The sequence below is a fragment of the Heptranchias perlo genome, chromosome 9 (assembly GCF_035084215.1).
Source record: "Heptranchias perlo isolate sHepPer1 chromosome 9, sHepPer1.hap1, whole genome shotgun sequence".
Classification (NCBI taxonomy): domain Eukaryota; kingdom Metazoa; phylum Chordata; class Chondrichthyes; order Hexanchiformes; family Hexanchidae; genus Heptranchias; species Heptranchias perlo.
The window spans coordinates 84324983-84348623 of NC_090333.1; the positions used below are offsets into that span (position 1 = coordinate 84324983).

Sequence of the window (23641 nt, forward strand, 5' to 3'; positions counted from 1 at the left end):
AGGGACCGTCTCTCAATCAACATACATGGAACATCTCTCAATCAACTGACAGGGACCGTCTCTCAATCAACATACATGGACCATCTCTCAATCAACATACATGGGCCTTCTCTCAATCAACTGAAAGGGACCATCTCTCAATCAAATGACAGGGACCATCTCTCAATCAACTGACAGGCACCATCTCTCAATCAACACAGGGACCATCGCTCAATCAACATACATGGACCATCTGTCAATCAACTGAAAGGGACCATCTCTCAATCAACTGACAGGGACCATCTCTCAATCAACTGACAGGCACCATCTCTCAATCAACTGAAAGGGACCATCTCTCAATCAACTGAAAGGGACCATCTCTCAATCAACTGACAGGCACCATCTCTCAATCAACACAGGGACCATCTCTCAATCAACATACATGGACCATCTCTCAATCAACTGAAAGGGACCATCTCTCAATCAACTGAAAGGGACCATCTCTCAATCAACTGACAGGCACCATCTCTCAATCAACTGAAAGGGACCATCTCTCAATCAACTGACAGGCACCATCTCTCAATCAACACAGGGACCATCTCTCAATCAACATACATGGACCATCTCTCAATCAACTGAAAGGGACCATCTCTCAATCAACTGAAAGGGACCATCTCTCAATCAACTGACAGGCACCATCTCTCAATCAACTGAAAGGGACCATCTCTCAATCAACATACATGGGCCATCTCTCAATCAACTGACAGGCACCATCTCGCAATCAACTGAAAGGGACCATCTCTCAATCAACAGACAGGGACCATCCCTCAATCAACTAAAAGGGACCGTTCCTCAATCAACACAGGGACCGTCCCTCAATCAAATGACAGGGACCGTCTCTCAATCAACAGACAGGGACCATCTCTCAATCAACTGACAGGCACCATCGCTCGATCAACAGACAGGAACCATCTCTCAATCAACACAGGGACCGTCCCTCAATCAAATGACAGGGACCGTCTCGCAATCAACTGCCAGGGATCGTCCCTCAATCGCCAGCCTACACTCCAACATGGCGCCTGGCCTGTGACCTGGTGTTCATGGATGGAGCCAATCACTGCACCGAAAGACAGTGATTGGCCGATGGGGTGTGAATTGCTGGGCAACAGTTTGACTGACACTGGATCTGACCAATGGGATTCCAATCTCTGGGTAACCGCGTGATCTAGTGTGCGATTGGCCAATGAGGTTCGCCGACCGCTTCGTGGCGGGTGAGGAATCCCGTGGGGCGGTGCGCGGAGGCGGTATAAAAGGACGGCCGCGGGGGAGCCGCCGGGGGCAGTCGGCGGAGAGCGAAGCGGGGGTGGAGGGGATGTAAATGGATCTCCCGCCAGGCCCGGCTCGGCTCGGCCCGGCCCGGCCCGGGCTCCTGTGTGAGGCACTGCCGCTGGTCGCCGGCTCTTGTTTGCGGGCTGTGGCGGGGCCTCGGCTCCGGAACTTTGACGACTCCCACAAGGGTTTGGACCCACAGCCCGTGCTGCTGACCCCAGTTTGTGCCGAGGCCGGGTAGGGGGGTGATTCCAAAGCTCCGGGCCCCGACAGCCGGAGGCACGGCCGCCGATGGGACATTGACCTGTGCCTGATAACTGTAGAAACCACGTTGGAATGAAAGACTAGTCTGAACTGTTAGGCTGAGTGACTGCTGTAACCTGTCAGCGGGGGAGCCCGGCCATCATCCGCAGTGTTGATGATAACGAATGCGGATCCCCTTTAGTGCCTGTATAGATTGGCTTTGAACCGAGCCAGGCTTTGTGCAAAGAAAGACCTGACTGTTACCAGTGAGACCAGGCTTTTAAACCATCTCACCAGTGAGAATGGGCATAACTTAGCTAACAGACCAGTGCTCCCATCTCATGCATCCCACTGACCATCTGGAAGGACCATTTAATGTCTTATCAGGATTAGCAGTCTTGACTCATTTTAATCGCTCTTCTGTCGAATGGCACCCCTGACAATGCAGCACTTCCTCAGTACTGCACTGGAGTGTCAGATCATGTGCCCCAGCCCTGGAGTGGAGATTAACCCACCATCACCTTCACCAGAGAGTGCTGCCAATGAGCACAGTTAACCATGGTGGGGAGGGTGCATTAATGCCTGATGGCTCTGGGCCTGTTATCCATATTGGGTAAATATGCTGGTCAGTCGGTGCAGTGGTTTAGCAGGATGACTCGAGCCGTTTGGGGGAGGGGAGAAAAGAAGTGGTTGGGAATCAGCTTTTGCTGGCCCCAGGACTACACTAACCCTTGGGGGAGGGGGTTTTGCTCACCTGGTCTGGGGTGCGCTCTGATTTATATATATTTGGTGTAATGTTCCCTTGGGTGGTGTATCTAGTGTTGCTGTGTGAAGCCAATGATTAATGAGTAGTGGTCAGAAGTGTTTCTGAAAAACTTTTTTGAACTGAGGCTTGTAACTCTGAGGTGGAGAGTTGCCACACTGAGGAGCACGTGTGTGATTCTGTGCTCTCATTCCAGGTTCTATTCTGCCCGGCTGTGCTCTGTCTCCTGCCTGAACAGGTAACTATGCTGCACCTTTGTCACCCATTTGCCCTTTACAACAGAACCTATGGGGAACTGACTTATTTGAGGGTGCCATGTTTTAAAGTGGAGGTGTCCAAGCTTTTGTTGTGGGCTTTAAGTTGCTTGTAAGGCTTAAATCCATTCTTTCTGTGTATATATCATGATTTAGCAATACTGCTACAGGTGGCCCATTTGAACCGACACGCCCATGAGATTCACTAACAAGCCAGGGAATGAACACAAACATAAATGGGACTGAGCTGCCTTTCTGTTTGAGGTTGCTGGCTGTAACCTTGTGTCCCAGTTGAGTGACACAAATCAGCAGCTACCCATGGGTTGAGTGCAAGGAGGTGGGTCTGAGGATATTTTCTCTCCATGCAGGGCTGTTACTGAGCCCTTTACAAACTCCCACCTCCATCTGACTGTGTGCTGCAATGATGATGCTTATTTGCTACTCTCGACTAACTGGATGACGAAAATATTAACCACTGTAGAAAGTTTCTGAGGCACACGGCTTGAGTTACTAGTAAGGATATCTCCAGTCTGACTGCAACAGGTCATTAACTTGTGTCTCTTGTACAGGTGTGGATGGACTCTGCAAGTATAAATTCCTGATGTTCAGGTGCGAATGATTGTATCTTTGGGCTATGGCACAACACATGGGAATTGAGTTCATGGGGTGGGGAAAGGAGATGATGCAGATCTGAGCTGGGATGTCCTGCACAGAGGTGGTTAATACTATCTGCTGCACCGGGTGTCACCGGAGCCTGTTGCTGAAAGCTGTGAATCTTTGTTAAACCAGATATGGATTCAGCTGGAAGTAACATTGAGTGGAGTGGGTTCATTTGTACTGTTGATGCTGATACAAATAGTGGGAATCTGTCTGAGCAAGAGTGAGACTTTATAAATACTGAACCAGTACAGCCAGGTATTCACCTGCTGATGTCACTGTGTAACATGGCTTTTTATTACAGGAAATTGAGACACCAACTATAACAGTGACCATGGGAAGCAGTGCTGTTTGAGGGGATTCTTCAGAGGGCACATTCTTAGCCTGTCCTGTCAGTGGTACAGTTCCAGCTTCATATTATGGAATAGAAATGGGAAATGCTGGAACTACAGGTCAGTGGGCAACTGTAAAGGGAGAAGATGTTGTGTGTTCCGAACTCTTAAGGTTTCACACCTGAATGTCTTCTCTCCACTGGTGCTGTCTGATTTGTTCCCAGCATTTGCAGTTTTTCCTTATTTTTAATATTCTGGGGTGAGGGGCTGTGAGGATTGCCCCTTGTGATCTCATTTATGATCAATTGTGGTTTAAAGATTGGGGATTGTCCTGTATGTGGGTCACTGGTGACTACCAGTGTAGCTCACCTGGGCTCCCTTTTTTGTATATTCTTGGCACTCTGCTCTTGTTCCTGGTGTCCTGCTCCCAGAGGGAGCAGCTGTTCAGGTATCATGAATCTGGGTTGGAGGGTTTTTATTGCAGTATGGCCTATCGGTGACTAGGAGCAGCAGGCCCCTCCCCTGAGAACCAGGGTGTGCATCATACATGGTGCGGGCTCTGATCTCAATGAGGCACAACACCATCATAATTCAGAAAGTGATTAAATAAATGCTCGTCCTTTGCCTCTATCTGGTGTAGCTGTGCTGTGGTGAATGAAAGTGGCTGCCATTTGTTGCAGTGTCTAATGAAGGTTTTATATTCCAGGTACTTGGATTGTCCAAGGTTGGAGCTAATGGAAGGTGAGTGGATGGGATTGGCTGTGGGAGGTTGAATCAGTGAACCCTGTTACATTGCTCACTCCTGTGGGGTCACAGGGTTCTTGGCAGCTGTTCAGTTCCACATCTCATCTCTGGCATCAGAACAGCAGGTCTGAGAGTGAGACTGATGCAGAGCAGTGAGTGTGGGACACCTGCACATTGTGATGTGTTACAGATGAGTGTTTCAGAGGCTGGATGTTCTGCAGGTAACTTGTAAGTACTCTAACTTCAGCTACACACCGCTGCAGGCTGCAGTTTGGAAGCTGTTTGAGAATCTGGGCTGTTTCTGTGGGGACCCCAGATGGAGTTGCACTGGTGCAGGGTTTGCTGCCCAACAGGATTGGAATGATGAGCACATAGTTCAACAGATAACTGATGAAGAACTGAGCAATTTGTCTTTCGCTCCTATCTGACATTTTCCTCTTTTACACAAATGTCAAGATACGCAGCAGTGTTTCCTGCTCTGAGTTATTTCTCTTGTTTCACAGGTGCCTATTTCTGATTCCAGATGTGAAGTTGGGCTGTGGACTAGTCTTCAGGTGTGTAGAGTTCGGTCAGTGGTGTGGGCTCAGGTTGGACCCTGCCTTTTCCTGTATTAACCGCGACCTTCTAGATGATGTATGAATTAGGTCTCTGAATCATGAGGAGAAATGAATGCCTGATAGAAGCCGGCTCACTTGTTTGGAGTTGCCTCCTGTAAGCCTGTGTAAAACAGATTTCCTTTTCTCTCTCCAGGGGCTGTAGCTGTTGTGGCTGTCCCATGGTAAGTGTCCTGCTCCTTCCTCTTTTTATGATGAGTGCCTGTGTGATGAGAACTTGAGACCTGAGTTGTCAGTGAAGACTGTCTGATATTAGCTCTAACTGATTTGGGCACATGAAGATCATTTGATCCAGAGTAGGATTACCAGCAATGACCTGACACTGTCTTTCTGTTTCAGAATCCCCAGATGTTGGAGCAGGTCTGAGAGCACCAATAGAGGTGGGTTCTTGCAGCATGTGTGTTGGTATTGTGTCCCAGGGAAAGCTTGAGTTGTAGCAGCAGAGTTTAGAAGATGCTACTGTTCAACAGCAGGCTGGCTGGGGAGAGGTGCTTGCTAGTTGGACAGTTAGGATGTTATCTTGTGTTGTGCAAAGGCACTGATTAAATGAGCAATGGGATGCTAACACTTGCGGTGTGTTCTGATTGAAGGAATACCTTTCTGCCACAGCCTGTTGCATTAGGTCCACTGTTTGCTGAGTTTTCTTCTCTCCTGAAGGTGGTGACACATGTTTGATACCACAGGGGCTGGGTGCCTTGTTCACTTGACTTTTCCATGTGGCTCAGCTGCATATTTGCTTTTACAGTTGAATTCAATTTGAGAGGAAAAGCTAATACATGGAGTGCACGTTTTCATAGGTAGTGGAAATCTGGAACTGTCTTCCCCCAAATGCTTGGTCAATTGAAAATGTCAAGACTGAGTTTTTTGTTGGGTAAGGGTGTTGAGGTACACATCAGCCATGATCTCATTGAATGGCAGAACAGGCTTGAGGGGCTGAATGGCTGCCTCCCTTGTAGAGATTATGCTCTAGCTCCATTTCTTGGCTGATGTTTGCTGGTCTGTTCAACGTAATAAGATTGTTCAACACCTGACCACAATTACTGGGTACATTATTTACTATAGTGTGTGCTCTAGGAAAGGGATAAATGAGGCTTCAAAACACTATGGTAAGTTAATGATCCATAAATAATGATCCACAATGTCTGGATCCTGGTTTGGGGATCACAGCCTTTGCCTCCTCCCTGGAGAGGTGATTCTCTGCCCCCATCTCTTGTAAGAGGCTGATGTTTCCTACTGTACTGTAACTGATTGTGTTTAGTCTGGGTCCCTGGTTTGGGATCACTGGCTCCACCCGAGTAACTGTTTGAGCAGTAGCAGTGATGGTGTCTGCCTGGCTTTACCCCAACTTTATATGAAACCAGTGATGAAAATGATTCTGCCATATGAACCCCAATGATTCTACTCATACCGTTCCGTTTAATCTGAGGTTTCACTGCACCCGATATACACACTGCCTTGTGAATATGGGCTTGTTTGTAATCATGGTCTCTGCATTTACAGGGAGCTGCTCCAGCTGGAGGATCCAAGGATGTAGATGGCGAGTTTGTACATTTCTTGTAGCTGATAGTCAATTTATCTGAAGTTAAATTGCAAGGCAAGTATGTGATGTGGTCGCAAGCTTCGAGTATTATCCACTTGAAGGTTCCTGGTGTGAGCACTCTGGTGTCTGGTTTGAGACCCCACTAGTGCTGTGAATGGCAATTATGAAATCCATTCCTGAGTGCTCACTGACAGCTGATGAAAGGGTTTGTCTGGTTCCATTGCCACCCATAACCAAGGTTCTCAGATCCAAATCTGACAGAGATGTGGGCTAAAAACAGTGGTTGAGAGAATGAGTAAGGTGTTGAACTACTGTTAGTAGTTAGCATCAAAACCTCAAGTGTGTTGTATTAAGTTTCTAATTCTTGGTATTTCTGTCTGTGAACTCTGGTCTGCCATTTTGAGGAAACTTTGGGGGTGGTGTAATTGTTAATAGGGTACAAAGTCTGGGGTGACAGAACCCAGTCATCTGTAAATGGGATTCAAGTGAATGAGTCTAGAGGTGGAACAGTTCCTTTTTCCTTCTAGATGAAGGTCTGTGGCATATGTAACAGACCTATTTCGCCCCCAGGTGTTTTTTACAGGCCTGAGATGCTGTGGTTCTTTATTAAAATAACCCTGTTGGTACTTAATGCATTATCTTTTATCTCCATTCTATTTAAAACTTAAGCACCCCCATTTCTGGTGTACTGCAGCAGTAGTATGATCTACAGGATGAACTGCAATTCACTATTGCCTCCTGCAGCCTTCACTGAGGAGGACCAGGGTGTTAGGAAATATCTCCAAGCTGCACAACGTCCTCTGACGTGTGTTTTTGTCACTGGGTCAATATCCTGTAATAAGTACTTATCACAAGGACTGCAGCAGTTCTGGGAAATGGATAGTACATGCAGTCTTTCTGTTTGCTACATACTGACAGTAAACAAAAATAAGCTGTTAAGACAGGCCAATGGGGCATGATTTCTGATGGGCAAGAGCAGATTGGCTTGTGTATTTGTAATGTGCTCAGTGATTAAACCACATTGATTAAGCTTTTGTGTTGTCTCATCTCCTTCAAATTTAACTAGATTCTAACCTTGAAATAGTGGCTTAAATGCCTAATGTTGGTATACTGGTTAACATAACATTACTGAGAACTGAAATGCTCCACTTGAGAATCCCCATCCTTACCTGTTTCCCACCCATTTCTCCTGGTCCTGGGGTTGCTGTGCCCACCATACCCCTGTGGTTAAGTGGTGACAGGCTCTTGGATGAGGTCTTCGTCATTAGAAATAGCAAGTAGTTTTAGTGTAGTCTGGTTCCAAGTTAGCACTCAACAACCAGGTGATTCATAGCTGTATACAACATTATAACACCACCCCATCTTTGTGCATTAGATAAATGCACTGCTTGGGTCAGGGTGATTCCCAAGCATCTCTACATCCTGTAGAGTTACATACTCCAGGTTGCTGAGTGGGAGAAAGTCTTGGGGGCTTAAAGTCCTAGGACCATTAAATATAATTTGAGTATTTTGGTTGTGGTCAGGCCTCCTCTAGAATACTAGTTCCATTACATGGTGGGTAAGAGGCCCTAGAAAAGGTTCAGAGGGCCACTAGACTAATAATTTAAAGGCCCTCAGTTACCATGATAGACAGGGAGCTGAGGCTTTTTACTTGGTGTAGATGGTAAGGGAAGTTGATTTGAAATCTTAATGTCTCTGAGTTACTGGGTCCCCTTCAGGGGGTGGAGAGGAACTTCTGACCTTGTTACTGGGCAATACATTCTTTTGCCTCTCCCAGGAGATAGAATGTAGAAGGTTCAAAATAGGACAGGTTCCATGATCCAACTAATCTCCTCCTCTCTTTCCTCCTTCTTTCCCCCCCCCCCACTAATGTTCTGAACTGTGACACTCTCCAATTCTGCTACAGAAATGTGCTTCAAACTGGCACTATTGATACTTTGTACTGTTCATAATGGAGTTGAGATGCAGCAGAGATGTCACCCAGTATTTGGTTTTCAGCAGGCTTAACATGACTGAATATTTCTGTTGAATGCCAATTGCCATCACTTACTGTGTCCACATTAAAAATACTGCATCCATTGATTTCTAGTCCATAGCCTTCCTGTTATGATTTTTGGTCACACTTTGTCAACAGGACCTGGTGATGTAGCCTGTGGGGGAAAAAACTTGCATTGCTATGGCATCTTTCACAACCTCAGGACACCCCACAGTACTTTACAGCCAATGAAATCCTGGAGTCACTGCTGTACCACTGGGAGAAGTTGACAGCCCATACAATCTCTAGAAATTTGGGTTCAGTGGTTGTATTAATGGTATCATCTAATGCTCCTGAGTGAGTGAGGCCAGAGTCTTGTGATCATTGACCAGGTTGTCCAATAAATGTCACATCTCAAAACAAACATGGCATGGATAATTCTCCAGCATCAGTTTATTTCTTCCTCTGGCTGCTGGGTCACTCCTGCCCCTGAGGTTTCAGCAGTAGTGGGTCATCATACCAAGGCCTGACCCTGCTGTCACACCATTTGTTATAATCCTCGCCATCAGGATGCCAATTCAGCAAAATTAATTTTTAAAATGTAAAATTGGGTCAATCCTGAGATCTTGAGGGAAGGACAAAAAGCAGAGAACAGGAAAAATAGGTGGATGGGAAATGTACAAATAGATTAGTGAATTGGAGTAATCTTTAGCTGTCTTAGTGTTTTGATGAGGCAGATATATACATTAAGCCCATGTCCAACCTCCCTCTGTGCCCCATGTTATAAGCCCGTGTCCAACCTCCCTCTGTGCCCCATGTTATAGCCCAGTATCCAGTTGTCAATTTGTAGATGATGGTCAATAAAATGGCAGAAGAATTCAATAAGTACTTTGCACAGTCTTTACTAAAGAGATGGATGTCAGAGAGGAGGTGAATGCTGAGAGTTAGATGAGTGATATTATTATGGATAAAAGTAAAATTTTAGATAAATTAGTTAGGCTTAAGCCCAAGGGCCTGACATACATTATAGGATCCTGAAGATGAGGGAGGGGACTTCAAATGCCATGTTGCTGTGGCGATTTATGGAGACACCACCCCTGAATGGCCTAGCTCTAATTTTATGGTTATGCCCCCTTGTTCTGCACTTCCCCATCAGAGGGAATAGTTTCTCTCTATCTACCCTATCATCATCCAGGTGTTCCTCACCACTGTGACACCCATTCGGTTTGAAATATTTCCAGGACAGTAAATAGTGTCAGTGTGTGAGTGAAACACAAAGAGAGAGGGGGGCCCCGGCCCGGCCCGGCCCTCCTACCTGTCAGCGTACACTAAACATTTCACACTCCACTACGGTGGAAAGCACCTCGTCAGAGAGAAGTGGGCTGGGCCAGAACAGTCAGTGACAGTGTTGGGAGCCCCTCTTCTGCTGCACTCCCCCCGAACTAACCCGTTCCCCTGAAGTATTTCGGCACCAAAGTCAAAGGGTTGGTGACTTTGTTAGTTTATTCTGGGAATGCTATAAATTATGGAATATTCTGTGTTCTGTACATTTCCCCAATCCATTTATGATAAAAACAGCTTCACACACCCACGCAGAACTGCTTCACCGGACGGTTTATAGGAGGTATTTTGGAAAAACTGCGACTGTCCTTCAGTCCTCATAAGGGATATCCCATGTTGCAGGACACACACATGATTCTGACAAAGGCTACACAACGCAAATCCACTCGATTGTAAATCTACTTTCAAACCTGGTCACGCACGTCCATTTGGAGTGCCCCTATTTACGCACTATCTACAGTTAAAACACTTTTTGTCAGTCGTTTACAGAAATGTACAGAACCACAGGGTTTTCCATTTGCAGCACAGGGGGCCACTCCACCAGTGAGGAATCTGCTTCAGGGTTCGACTCGAGACCCATTTCCTCCCCCATTGTCCCCCCACACCTCTAACAGTCCCACCTTTCGGGGGGGGGGGGGGGGGGGGAGGACAGAGATGGCCCAACTTTCCGCTGTCCCTTCCGGATGCTGACGGGTACGAACAAATCCCTTCCACGGCTTCTGAAGGCAGTCCCGAACAGTGCGGAGCGCCTCTCCAGGCCCTTCCACGGCACAGGTTGAGAAATGAGGCTGGGCTGCTCGCACCTGAGGGAGTGGCACAGAGCCATGTGATCTAATCATTCAACATAGCTACCTGCTCTTCACACCCCCAGGGAGCCCACCCGCTCTCTCACCCCACACCCCTGCCCTGCATTGTTACCTTGGTAAGACAGGGGGAAGACATGAGGTTAAAAGAGCAACAGCTGCAAGCGACTTGGAACAGCTGGGAGCCTCAATCTTCCTCTCCCGTGGGGGGGGGGGGGGATAAAAAAACAAAAAGCCCCTCGATATAAACGGTTCTAAATCCAAATGAAACAGTCCACACTAAAAAAAAAAGCCGCCCGCCCGCCCGGGGTCCCACAGACAGAGATCCGTCCCGTGCACACTCAGTCTGGCCCGGTGGTGGAGACGGAAGCGTGAATCAGTTCGCCTACTGCTTTCGCCTGGTCCTGAGGCGGCGACTCCTCCCCATTCTGTCCCTTCGAGGTGGTCTCCGGGGAAATACTATGCGGCCCCTCCAGCAGCGGGCAGCCTGGGTGGTTCTTTTTGAAGTGCTGGTTTAAAATAGCCTGGAAGGGGAAACTCTTCCCGCACACGTGGCAGTGGAAAGGCTTGTTCCCGGTGTGCTTGCGGATGTGATACTCCAGCTGGTCCTTGCGGGTGTACTTTTTCCCGCAGATCCGGCACACAAAGGGCGTGATGCCCATGTGCAGCCGCATGTGACGGTCCAGGCTCCCCTTCTGGTTAAAGGACTTGCCACAGTACAGGCAGGTCAGCCGAGGGTTGTAACGGTACCAGCGCTCAGCCACCTCCTGGTCACGGAGGTACTCTTCGTAGCCGCTGACTCCGAATAGGGGGGCCTCATCACTCTGAAAGGGAGCACAACATCAAATCAGGAGCTGCCAGCAGCAGGGTGGCAAGTGGACAGACAGACAGGGTTAATCAGAGGGTCTCGAGATCTGCTGCTGTTACAACTACTACTGAGCTCTCTATATTTCTCACCTTTAGCTTTTGCCCGTTAACAACGAGAACACTTGCATTTATATTACACCTTTCACGACCTCAGGATGTCCCAAAGCGCTTTACAGCCAATTAAGTATTTTTTTTTGAAGTGTAGTCACTGTTGTGATGTAGGAAATGCGGCAGCCATTTTGCGCACAGCAAGATCCCACAAACAGTAATGTGATAATGACCAGATAATCTGTTTTAGTGATGTTAAGGGATAAATATCAGCCCAGGACATTGGGGAGAACTCCCCTGCTCTCCTTCGAAATAGTGCCATGGGATCTTTTACGTCCACCTGAGGGGGCAGACGGGGCCTCAGTTTAACGTCCCATCCGAAAGACTGCACCTCCGACAGTGCAGCTCTCCCTCAGTACTGCACTGGGAGTGTCAACCCAGATTGTGCTCAAGTCTCTGGAGTGGGACTCAAACCCACAACCTTCTGACTCAGGCAAGGGTCTGAGCCACAGCTGACAACTAAAAAATACATACAAACCCAACCCATCCCATCCCAGGTTATACTGGCTGGGTGCCATAGCATTAGTTTTAGTGGCTGCCAACCTCTGAGTCATGGAAGTATACTTTGATATTGCTGCCAGCTGCTATGCTAGTTCTGGCATTGGAAGTGCCAGGAGATGACAATGGCACTGCCCGCAATGTGGGTAAGACAGAATGGTATTACATCACACAGAATTACACAGAATGTACAGCACAGAAACTGGCCATTTGGCCCAACTAGTCTATGCTGGTATTTATGCTCCACACGAGCCTCCTCCCACCCTAATTCATCTCACCACATCAACATATCCTTCTATTCCTTTCTCCCTTGTGTACTTATCTAGCTTCCCCTTAAATGTATCCATGTTAATTTACTCAACTACTCCTTGTGGTAGTGAATTCCACATTCTCACCACCTCTGGGTAAAGAAATTTCTCCTGAATTCCTTATTGGATTTATTAGTGACTATCTTATATTTACGACCCCTGGTTCTGGTCTCCCCCTCAAGTGGAAACAACCTTATCTACGTCTACCCTATCAAACCCTATTTTGTTTCAGTCTTTACAGTAGAGGACACTAAGAATATCCCAACACTGGACAAACAGGGGACTCTCGGGGGGGAGGAGCTAAATACGATTAAAATCACTCAGGAGATGGTACTCAGTAAAATAATGGGACTCAAGGCGGATAAATCCCCTGGACCTGATGGCTTCCATCCGAGGGTCTTGAGGGAAGTGGCAGTAGGGATTGTGGATGCTTTGGTAATAGTTTTCCAAAATTCCCTGGACTCAGGAGAGGTCCCGGCAGATTGGAAAACTGCTAATGTAACACCGTTATTTAAAAAGGGTAGTAGGCAGAAGGCTGGAAATTATAGGCCAGTTAGCTTAACATCTGTGGTGGGTAAAATTTTGGAGTCTATTATTAAGGAGACAGTAACGGAACATTTAGATAAGCATAATTTAATAGGACAAAGTCAGCATGGCTTTATGAAGGGGAAGTCATGTCTGACAAATTTGCTTGAGTTCTTCGAGGATATAACGTATAGGGTGGATAAAGGGGAACCAGTGGACGTAGTGTATTTAGACTTCCAGAAGGCATTCGACAAGGTGCCACATAAAAGATTATTACTTAAGATAAAAAATCACGGGATTGGGGGTAATATTCAGGCATGGGTGGAGGATTGGTTATCGAACAGGAAGCAGAGAGTTGGGATAAATGGTTCATTTTCGGACTGGCAACCAGTAACCAGTGGTGTTCCACAGGGGTCGGTGCTGGGTCCCCAACTCTTTACAATCTATATTAACGATTTGGAGGAGGGGACCGAGTGCAACATATCAAAATTTGCAGATGATACAAAGATGGGAGGGAAAGTAGAGAGTGAGGAGGACATAAAAAACCTGCAAGGGGATATAGACAGGCTGGGTGAGTGGGCGGAGATTTGGCAGATGCAATATAATATTGGAAAATGTGAGGTTATGCACTTTGGCAGGAAAAATCAGAGAGCAAGTTATTTTCTTAATGGCGAGAGACTGGAAAGTACTGCAGTACAAAGGGATCTGGGGGTCCTAGTGCAAGAAAATCAAAAAGTTGGTATGCAGGTGCAGCAGGTGATCAAGAAAGCCAACGGAATGTTGGCTTTTATTGCTAGGGGGATAGAATATAAAAACAAGGAGGTATTGCTGCAGTTATATAAGGTATTGGTGAGACCGCACCTGGAATACTGCATACAGTTTTGGTCTCCATACTTAAGAAAAGACATACTTGCTCTCGAGGCAGTACAAAGAAGGTTCACTCGGTTAATCCCGGGGATGAGGGGGCGGACATATGAGGAGAGGTTGAGTAGATTGGGACTCTACTCATTGGAGTTCAGAAGAATGAGAGGCGATCTTATTGAAACATATAAGATTGTGAAGGGTCTTGATCGGGTGGATGCAGTAAGGATGTTCCCAAAGATGGGTGAAACTAGAACTAGGGGGCATAATCTTAGAATAAGGGGCTGCTCTTTCAAAACTGAGATGAGGAGAAACTTCTTCACTCAGAGGGTGGTAGGTCTGTGGAATTTGCTGCCCCAGGAAGCTGTGGAAGCTACATCATTAGATAAATTTAAAACAGAAATAGACAGTTTCCTAGAAGTAAAGGGAATTAGGGGTTATGGGGAGTGGGCAGGAAATTGGACATGAAGCTGAGTTCGGATCGGTCAATGCCCTGTGGGTGGCGGAGAGGGCCCAGGGGCTATGTGGCCGGGTCCTGCTCCGACTTCTTGTGTTCTTTAGATTTGTGGTTGGGATCAGATCAGCCATGATCTTATTGAATGGCGGAGCAGGCTCGAGGGGCCGATTGGCCTACTCCTGCTCCAATTTCTTATGTTCTTATGTTAAACCCTTTCATGATTTTAAAGACCTCTATTAGGTCACCTCTCAGCCCCAGCCTGTTCAGTCTTTACTCATAGGTATAACCTCTCAGTTCTGGTATCTTTTTTGCACCTTCTCCAGTGTCTCTATATCCTTTTTATAATATGGAGACTGAAACTGTTCACAGTGCTCCAAGTGTGATCTAACCAAGGTTCTATTCAAGTTTAATATAACCTCTTTGCTTTTCAATTCTGTCCCTCTAGAAATGAACCCCAGTGCTTGGTCTGTAGCTTTGTTAACATGTATTACAGGAACAAGCGAGCTGAAGGCAGAGAGAGCACACCGGGGGAGGGCACTGACACTGCATCAAACCAGTGTGTAAGAGCAGCTGATCGCTGGAGCATCGTACAGAGAACAGCAAGCCCATCACGGCCACGGGAGGGCAGTGTATAAGATCAACAAGCACATCACGGGCTCTGCAGTGCGTCGTGCTACTTCCGAGCGCTTGTACAGTCAGCCGCTTTCTAACTTCAAACATTTCAAGGGTAGCTGACGGCCAGTGGGCAGAGTAGGACATCCAGGCACTACTCTGCTGCTGTCATGTTCTTTCCCACTGGTCCAAACATTGCACGGACACCATCGTGGAACCAGTAATATAACCGCAGCACCAGAGTGATAATGAAGGTGGCAGACTCCAGAGCTGAACAGGCTAAGCTACAGAAGGATTCTGGGGAATTGGGCAGACAGGTGACAGATGAAATTCAATGTAGAGAGATGCAAACTGCTTCACATGGGGACAGAAAATCCAGGAATTACTTAAATGGAAAGAAAATAATATGCATGGAAAATGAGAGATCTGGGGGTCCTGAATGACAATAAACTGAGACTGCACTTAGAATACTGTGTACATTTCTGGTTGGAGCGATATTGCATCTATTGAAAGGATATAGAAGAGAGCAAACAGAATGATGGAGGGGATGGAGGGACTGGATTATGTGGAGTGATTATGTAAATTCGACATGTTCTCACTGGATAAGATTAGGTTGAGAGTTGATTTGATTGCGAGATCATGGATCACTAGATAATGGGACTGGATCATGTCGACCATGACAGGCTGTTTCACCTTGTCCAGAAACAGTAGGACCGAAGGACACGGCCTGCGTCTGAAGGGGGGAAATTCAACACCAATCTGCAGAAACATTGGTCCCGATATTTACGGGGAGGGTGCCTGTTAGTTCCGTTTTCCGCGCAGCAGCCAGCCAAATTGACAGGCAGGCGGGGGGAGGGAGGGAGAGAAGACCAGCGGCAGCAGGCTGCAGCCAGGGACCCTTGGGGACGGACCCCACTGATCGGGATTAGGGGTGGCGGGGTGGGGGGGGGGGGGAAAGAAAGAGAGGTTGGTGATCAGGAGGAGGGCTGGAAAGGCTACCGATCGGGGGGGAGGGCAGGAAAGGCTGGTGATCGGGCAGGGGGTGGGGGAAGGCCGGAGCCCCCCCTGAGGGGCCTGGGGTGAATTACTCCTGCGCCTCCTGGCCCACAAGGAGTGCTGAAAGAGGCCCCCACTTGTGGGGCTGTCCGCTCCTGTCTCCCTTTCACTGCTGAGTTCCCCGGCCCCTGGGAAACTGAGGCAGCATCGGTCGATTATAAATGGGGCTCCCAATTGCACTGTGGGAGCCTGATTTAAACATGTTAATGAGGACCCCGCCTCTCCACAGCGAGACAATCGGACCCCCCGATATTCACCACCCTAAAAAAGGCAGTGGTGGGTGTGTGGTCACATTCCCCGTATTTCACTCTTTGACCCTCTCTCCTCACCCCACTGACCCTCTCTCACCCGACATGGGAGTTAATTTCAGTGAGCGAGTGGTCAATCTATGGAACAGACTCCTGAGGGAGACGGTGAAGCAGATAGTGTTGATTCATTCAAATACAGATTGGATAGATTTCTATCAGAAAATAATATTTTGGGATACAGCGTATGAGTAATTTGAGACATGACATGTGGCGAGTGCAGCATGTTAGGGAGGAACCAGATGGACCTTGCTCTTTTCTCATCTAGTAATTCCTATATTCCTAAAACATACCACGTAACGGGTCCAATAGGAGAGATGGAGGCAGTCAGCAACCATCTCACCAGCAGCACAACAGTGGTACTGAGACCAACAAAGGCCACACCTCTGGTCAGGTATCACAACACACTGCAGCCTGCCCACGATCCTGCTCTCCGGGGGATTGTCATATCATTTGGGGAAACCCAAGCAAAAGAGGAAGTGGGGAAAAGAAAAAGCTCTGGAATAAGAAGTGAAAGTTACAAAATAAAATCTCGGAGTGGGGGGGGGGGGGGTGGGGGGTGGGGTGGTGGTCATTATATTCGGAGTTAGATCATTGTTTCACTGTTAATGACGGAGTTACCTGTGAGTTGGGTGGTTTCTGCTCCTCATTTTTGCCCGGAGACTCGCTCCTCGCTCTGTGACGTTCAGACACGGTGCAAACAACACTGCCAGACGGGCTAAACCTGTTTAGCAAACACATCGATAAAGGACAGTTTTGTCAGTGTCAATATTGGTGAGCGTTGTAAATGGATAAGATACTGACTAAACTCTGACACACACACACTATTCCACCAGTGAAAGTACATTGTTATGTGAGGAACAGCTTTCTCACTGCTCAGTGGAATTTAAATTCAATTAATTAAATAAAATCTGGAATTAAAAAAAAACTAGTATCAGTAATGATGGCCATGAAACTACCGGATTGTCGTAAAAACTCATCTGGTTCACTAGTGTCCTTTAGGGAAGGAAACCTGCCGTCCTTACCCGGTCTGGCCTAAATGTGACTCCAGACCCACAGCAATGTGGTTGATTTTTAAATCGCCCTCTGAAATGGCCCAGCAAGCCACTCAGTTGTACAATCTCGTGACAGAAAAATCACAAGAACAAAACCGGACGGACCACCCAGCATCGGGCCACTAGGCACCGGACACGACAACGGCAAACCAAGCCCAGTCGACCCTGCAAGGTCCTCCTCACTAACATCTGGGGACTTGTGCCAAAATTGGGAGAGCTGTCCCGCAGACTGGTCATGCAACAGCCTGACATAGCCACACTCACAGAAGCATACCTTTCAGCCAACGTCCCAGACTCTTCCATCACCATCCCTGGGTATGTCCTGTCCCACCGGCAGGACAGACCCACCAGAGGTGGCGGTACAGTGATATACAGTCAGGAGGGAGTGGCCCTGGGAGTCCTCAACATTGACTCTGGACCCCATGAAATCTCATGGCATCAGGTCAAACATGGGCAAGGAAACCTCCTGCTGATTACCACCTACCGTCCTCCCTCAGCTGATGAATCAGTCCTCTTCCATGTTGAACACCACTTGGAGGAAGCACTGAGGGTAGCAAGGGCACAAAATGTACTCTGGGTGGGGGGACTTCAATGGCCATCACCAAGAGTGGCTCGGTAGCACCACTACTGACCGAGCTGGCTGAGTCCTGAAGGACATAGCTGCTAGACTGGGCCTGTGGCAGGTGGTGAGGGAACCGACACGAGGGAAAAACTTACTTGACCTCGTCCTCACCAATCCTCCTGTCGCAGATGCATCTGCCGATGACAATATTGGTAGGAGTGACCACTGCAGTCCTCGTGGAGACGAAGTCCTGTCTTCACACTGAAGACACCATTCAACGTGTTGTGTGGCACTATCACTGTGCTAAATGGGATAGATTCAGAACAGATCTAGCAGCTCAAAACTGGGCATCCATGAGGCACTGTGGGCCATCAGCAGCAGCAGAATTGTATTCCAGCACAATCTGTAACCTCATGACCTGGCATATTCCTCACTCTACCATTACCAACAAGCCAGGGGATCAACCCTGGTTCAATGAGGAGTATAGAAGAGCATGCCAGGAGCAGCACCAGGCATACCTAAAAATGAGGTGCCAACCTGGTGAAGCTACAACACAGGACTACATGCATGCTAAACAGCGGAAGCAACATGCTATAGACAGAACTAAGCGATTCCACAACCAACGGATTAGATCAAAGCCCTGCAGTCCTGCCACATCCAGTCATGAATGGTGGTGGACAATTAAACAACTAACAGGAGGAGGAGGCTCTGTAACCATCCCCATCCTCAATGATGGCGGAGTCCAGCACATGAGTGCAAAAGACAAGGCTGAAGCATTTGCAACCATCTTCAGCCAGAAGTGCCGAGTGGATGATCCATCTCGGCCTCCTCCCGATATCCCCACCATCATAGAAGCCAATCTTCAGCCAATTCAATTCACTCCACGTGAAATCAAGAAACGGCTGAGTGCACTGGATACAGCAAAGGCTATGGGCCCAGACAACATCCCAGCTGTAGTACTGAAGACTTGTGTTCCAGAATTAGCCGTGCCTCTAGCCAAGCTGTTCCAGTACTGGCATCTACCCGACAATGTGGAAAATTGCCCAGGTATGTCCTGTCCACAAAAAGCAGGACAAATCCAATCCGGCCAATTACCGCCCCATCAGTCTACTCTCAATCATCAGCAAAGTGATGGAAGGTGTCGTCGACAGTGCTATTAAGCGGCACTTACTCACCAATAACCTGCTCACGGATGCTCAGTTTGGGTTCCGCCAGGACCACTCGGCTCCAGACCTCATTACAGCCTTGGTCCAAACATGGACAAAAGAGCTGAATTCCAGAGGTGAGGTGAGAGTGACTGCCCTTGACATCAAGGCAGCATTTGACCGAGTGTGGCACCAAGGACCCCTATTAAAATTGAAGTCAATGGGAATCAGGGGGAAAACTCTCCAGTGGCTGGAGTCATACTTAGCACAAAGGAAGATGGTAGTGGTTGTTGGAGGCCAATCATCTCAGCCCCAGGACATTGCTGCAGGAGTTCCTCAGGGGAGTGTCCTAGGCCCAACCATCTTCAGCTGCTTCATCAATGACCTTCCCTCCATCATAAGGTCAGAAATGGGGATGTTCGCTGATGATTGCACAGTGTTCAGTTCCATTTGCAACCCCTCAGATAATGAAGCAGTCTGTGCCCGCATGCAGCAAGACCTGGACAACATCCAGGCTTGAGCTGATAAGTAGCAAGTAACATTTGCGCCAGACAAGTGCCAGGCAATGACCATCTCCAACAACAGAGAGTCTAACCACCTCCCCTTGACATTCAACGGCATTACCATCGCCAAATCCCCCACCATCAACATCCTGGGGGTCACCATTGATCAGAAACTTAACTGGACCAACCGCATAAATACTGTGGCTACAAGAGCAGGTCAGAGGCTGGGTATTCTGTGGAGAGTGACTCACCTCCTGACTACCCAGAACCTTTCCACCATCTACAAGGCACAAGTCAGGAGTGTGATGGAATACTCTCCACTTGCCTGGATGAGTGCAGTTCCAACAACACTCAAGAAGCTCGACACCATCCAGGACAAAGCAGCTCGCTTGATTGGCACCCCATCCACCACCCTAAAATTCACTCCCTTCACCACCGGCGCACCGAGGTTGCAGTGTGTACCATCCACAGGATGCACTGCAGCAACTCGCCAAGGCTTCTTCGACAGCACCTCTCAAACCCACGACCTCTACCACCTAGAAGGACAAGGGCAGCAGGCACATGGGAACAACACCACCTGCACGTTCCCCTCCAAGTCACACACCATCCCGACTTGGAAATATATCGCCGTTCCTTCATCGTCACTAGGTCAAAATCCTGGAATTCCCTTCCTAACAGCACTGTGGGAGAACCTTCACCACACGGACTGCAGCGGTTCAAGAAGGCGGCTCACCACCACCTTCTCAAGGGCAATTAGGGATGGGCAATAAATGCCGGCCTTGTCTGCGATGCCCACATCCCATGAACGAATTTTTAAAAAGAGCATACCCGAGGGACATTGCTCCATTTTCTGTGACAGTATAGCCTAGGCACACTGCACCATTTACTGTGTCAGCAGACCCAAGGAAAAATGTACCATTTACAGTGGGAGTATACCCGAGGGACACTGCTCCATTTACTGTGACAGTATACCGAGTGACATTGCACCATTTACTGTGAGAGTATACACAAGTGACACTGCTCCATTTACGGTAACAAAACACCCGATGGAGATTGCTCCATTAACTTTGAAAGTATACCTGAGCGACACTGCTCCATTTACTGTGACAGTATAGCCAAGGGACAATGCTTCATTTACTGAGAGTATACTGGAGTGACACTGCCCCATTTACTGTGAGAGTATACACGAGGCAGACTGCTCTATTTACTGTGGGAGTATACCTGAGGCACACTGTTCCATTTACTGTGACAGTATACCTGAGGCATACTGCTCCATTTACAGTGGGAATATACCCGAGGGACACTGCTCCATTTACTGTGACGGTATACCCGAGTGACATTGCACCATTTACTGTGAAAGTATATACGAGGGACACTGCTCCATATACTGTGATAGTATAACCGAGTATACCCAAGGGACACTGCTCCATTTAATGTGAGAGTATACAAGAGGCACACTGCTCCATTTCCAGTGACGGTATACCCGAGGCACAATGCTCCATTTTCTGTGACTGTATACCCTAGCGATAATGCTCCATTTACTGTGATGGTATTCCCAAAGGTCACTGCTCGATCTACCGTGACAGTATACCCGAGGGACAGTGCTCCATTTACTGTGACAGAATACATGAGGGGCACAGCTCCATTTACTATGACAGTATACCCAAGGGAGACTGATGCATTTAGTATGGGAGTATACCCCAGGGACACTGCTCCACTCACTGCGACAGTGTTCCTGAGGCAAACGGCTCCATTTACTGTATGAGTATACACGAGGCATGCAGCTTCATTTACTGTGGGAGAATACCCGAGGGTCACGGCTCCATTTACTGTGTGAGTATACACGAGGCACACTGCTCCATTTACTGTGGGAGTATACCAGAGGGACACTGCTCCATTTACTGTGGGAGTATACCAGAGGGACACTGCTCCATTTACTGTGGGAGTATACCAGAGGGACACTGCTCCATTTACTGTGGGAGTATACACGAGGCACACTGCTCCATTTGCTGTGACACAATACCCGAGGCACACTGCTCCATTTATTGTGACAGTATACCAAGGGATGCTGCTCTATGATTTGTGACGGTGTACTCAAGGGACGCTGTTCCATTTCTGTGGAGTATACCTGAGGCACACTGCTCCATTTACTGTGGGACTGTACACAAGGGACACTGCTCCATTTACTGTGGAGTATACCCGAGGCACACTGCTCCATTTACTTTCGCAGTGTACCTGAGGGACAATGCTCCATTTACAGGGACTGAATACCCAAGGGATACTGCCCGATCTACTGTGACAGTACATCCGAGGGACAATGCTCCAATTACTGTGACAGTATACCCGAGTGACACTGCTCCATTTACAGAAACAATATACCCCAGGGTCACTGCTCCATTTTCTGTGACGGTCTACCCGAGTGATATTGCTCCATTTACTTTAACGGTATACCCGAGGGGCACTGTTCCATTTACTGTGGGAGTATACCCGAGTCACATTGCTCCATCTACTGTGGGAGTATACTCTAGTCACACTGCTCCATTTACTGTGACAATATACCCGAGGCGCACTGCTGCGTTTACTGTGACAGTATACCCGAGTGACACTACTCTATTAACTGTGATGTTATAGGAGAGGCACACGGCTCCATTTAGTTTGTCAGTACACCCGAGGGACACTGCACCATTTACTGAAACAATATACCCGAGGGACACTGCTCCATTTACTGTGACAGTATTCCCGAGGCACACTGCTCCATTTACTGTGGGAGTATACGCGAGATACTCTGCTCCACTTTCTGGGTACAGTCTACCTGAGGGACACTGCTCCATTTACTGTCGGAGTACACCCGAGGAACACTGCTCCATTTACTGTGACAGGATACCGGAGGCACACTGCCTTCATCAAAACCCTGTTGCAAGGATCTCCTGACCGGGTAGAGCGGAAAGTAAGTTGTATCCTGGGGTTGCATATTCGGAAACGTTGATACCTGTGACTGTGACCGAGCATGTTGAAAGTAGAGAATTTAGAGCAGGTTAAACACCTTGCATTTATACAGCACCTTTAACATAGTAAAATGTCCCAAGGAGCTTCACAGGAGCGATTATCAAACAAAAATTGACACCGAGCCAATGGAGATATTAGGACAGGTGACTAAAAGCTTGGTCTAAGAGGTAGGTTTTAAGGAGGGTCTTAAAAGGAGAGAGAAGCGGAGAGGTTTAGGGAGGGAATTACCAAACATGGACAAAAGAGCTGAATTCCAGAGGTGAGGAGAGAGTGACTGCCCTTGACATCAAGGCAGCATTTGACCAAGTGTGGCACCAAGGAGCCCTAGTAAAATTGAAGTCAATGGGAATCAGGGGGAAAACTCTCCTGTGGCTGGAGTCATACCTAGCACAAAGGAAGATGGTAATGGTTGTTGGAGGCCAATCATCTCAGCCCCAGGACATTGCTGCAGGAGTTCCACAGGGCAGTGTCCTAGGCCCAACCATCTTCAGCTGCTTCATCAAAGACCTTCCCTCCATCATAAGGTCAGAAATGGGGATGTTCACTGATGATTGCACAATGTTCAGTTCCATTCGCAACCCCTCAGATAATAAAGAAGTCCGTGCCCGCATGCAGCAAGACCTGGACATCATCCAGGCTTGGACTGATAAGTGGCAAGTAACATTCACGCCAGACAAGTGCCAGGCAATGACCATCTCCAACAAGAGAGAGTCTAACCACCTCCCCTTGACATTCAGTAACATTACCATTGCTGAATCCCGCACCATCAACATCCTGGGGGTCACCATTGACCAGAAATGTAACTGGACTAGCCACATAGATACTGTGGCTACAAGAGCAGGCCAGAGGCTGGGTATTCTGCGGCGAGTGACTCACCTCCTGACCCCCCAAAACTTTTCCACCATCTACAAGGCACAAGTCAGGAGTGTGATGGAATACTCTCCACTTGCCTGGATGAGTGAAGCTCCAACAACACTCAAGAAGCTCGACACCATCCAGGACAAAGCAGCCCGCTTGATTGGCACCCCATCCACCACCCTAAACATTCACTCCCTTCACCACCGGCGCACAGTGTCTGCAGTGTGTACCATCCGCAGGATGCACTGCAGCAACTCACCAAGGCTTCTTTGACAGCACCTCCCAAACCTGCGACCTCTACCACCTAGAAGGACAAGAGCAGCAGGCACATGGAAAAAACA

General features: G+C 48.0%; 1 protein-coding gene and 3 non-coding genes across 4 annotated transcripts; 3 read left to right on the top strand and 1 right to left on the bottom strand.

Moving 5' to 3' along the window:
• Window positions 1-3403: 3403 nt before the first annotated feature.
• LOC137326056 (small nucleolar RNA SNORD79) lies at window positions 3404-3476 on the top strand. Its single transcript, XR_010964074.1, has one exon. It is a non-coding gene; the product is annotated as a small nucleolar RNA SNORD79 (small nucleolar RNA).
• A 1175-nt stretch (window positions 3477-4651) lies between these two features.
• On the top strand, window positions 4652-4737 carry LOC137326061 (small nucleolar RNA snR60/Z15/Z230/Z193/J17). The gene has a single exon (XR_010964079.1). It is a non-coding gene; the product is annotated as a small nucleolar RNA snR60/Z15/Z230/Z193/J17 (small nucleolar RNA).
• A 1533-nt stretch (window positions 4738-6270) lies between these two features.
• Window positions 6271-6344, top strand: LOC137326060 (small nucleolar RNA SNORD47). The gene has a single exon (XR_010964078.1). It is a non-coding gene; the product is annotated as a small nucleolar RNA SNORD47 (small nucleolar RNA).
• A 2972-nt stretch (window positions 6345-9316) lies between these two features.
• zbtb37 (zinc finger and BTB domain containing 37) lies at window positions 9317-16932 on the bottom strand. The gene is made up of 2 exons (XM_067990834.1): window positions 16793-16932; window positions 9317-11398 (listed from the first exon to the last, which is right to left on the bottom strand). Exons 1-2 carry the CDS (start codon window positions 16910-16912, stop codon window positions 10916-10918), a joined length of 603 nt encoding a protein of 200 aa, XP_067846935.1. The 5' UTR covers window positions 16913-16932; the 3' UTR covers window positions 9317-10915.
• Between the last annotated feature and the right edge of the window lie 6709 nt (window positions 16933-23641).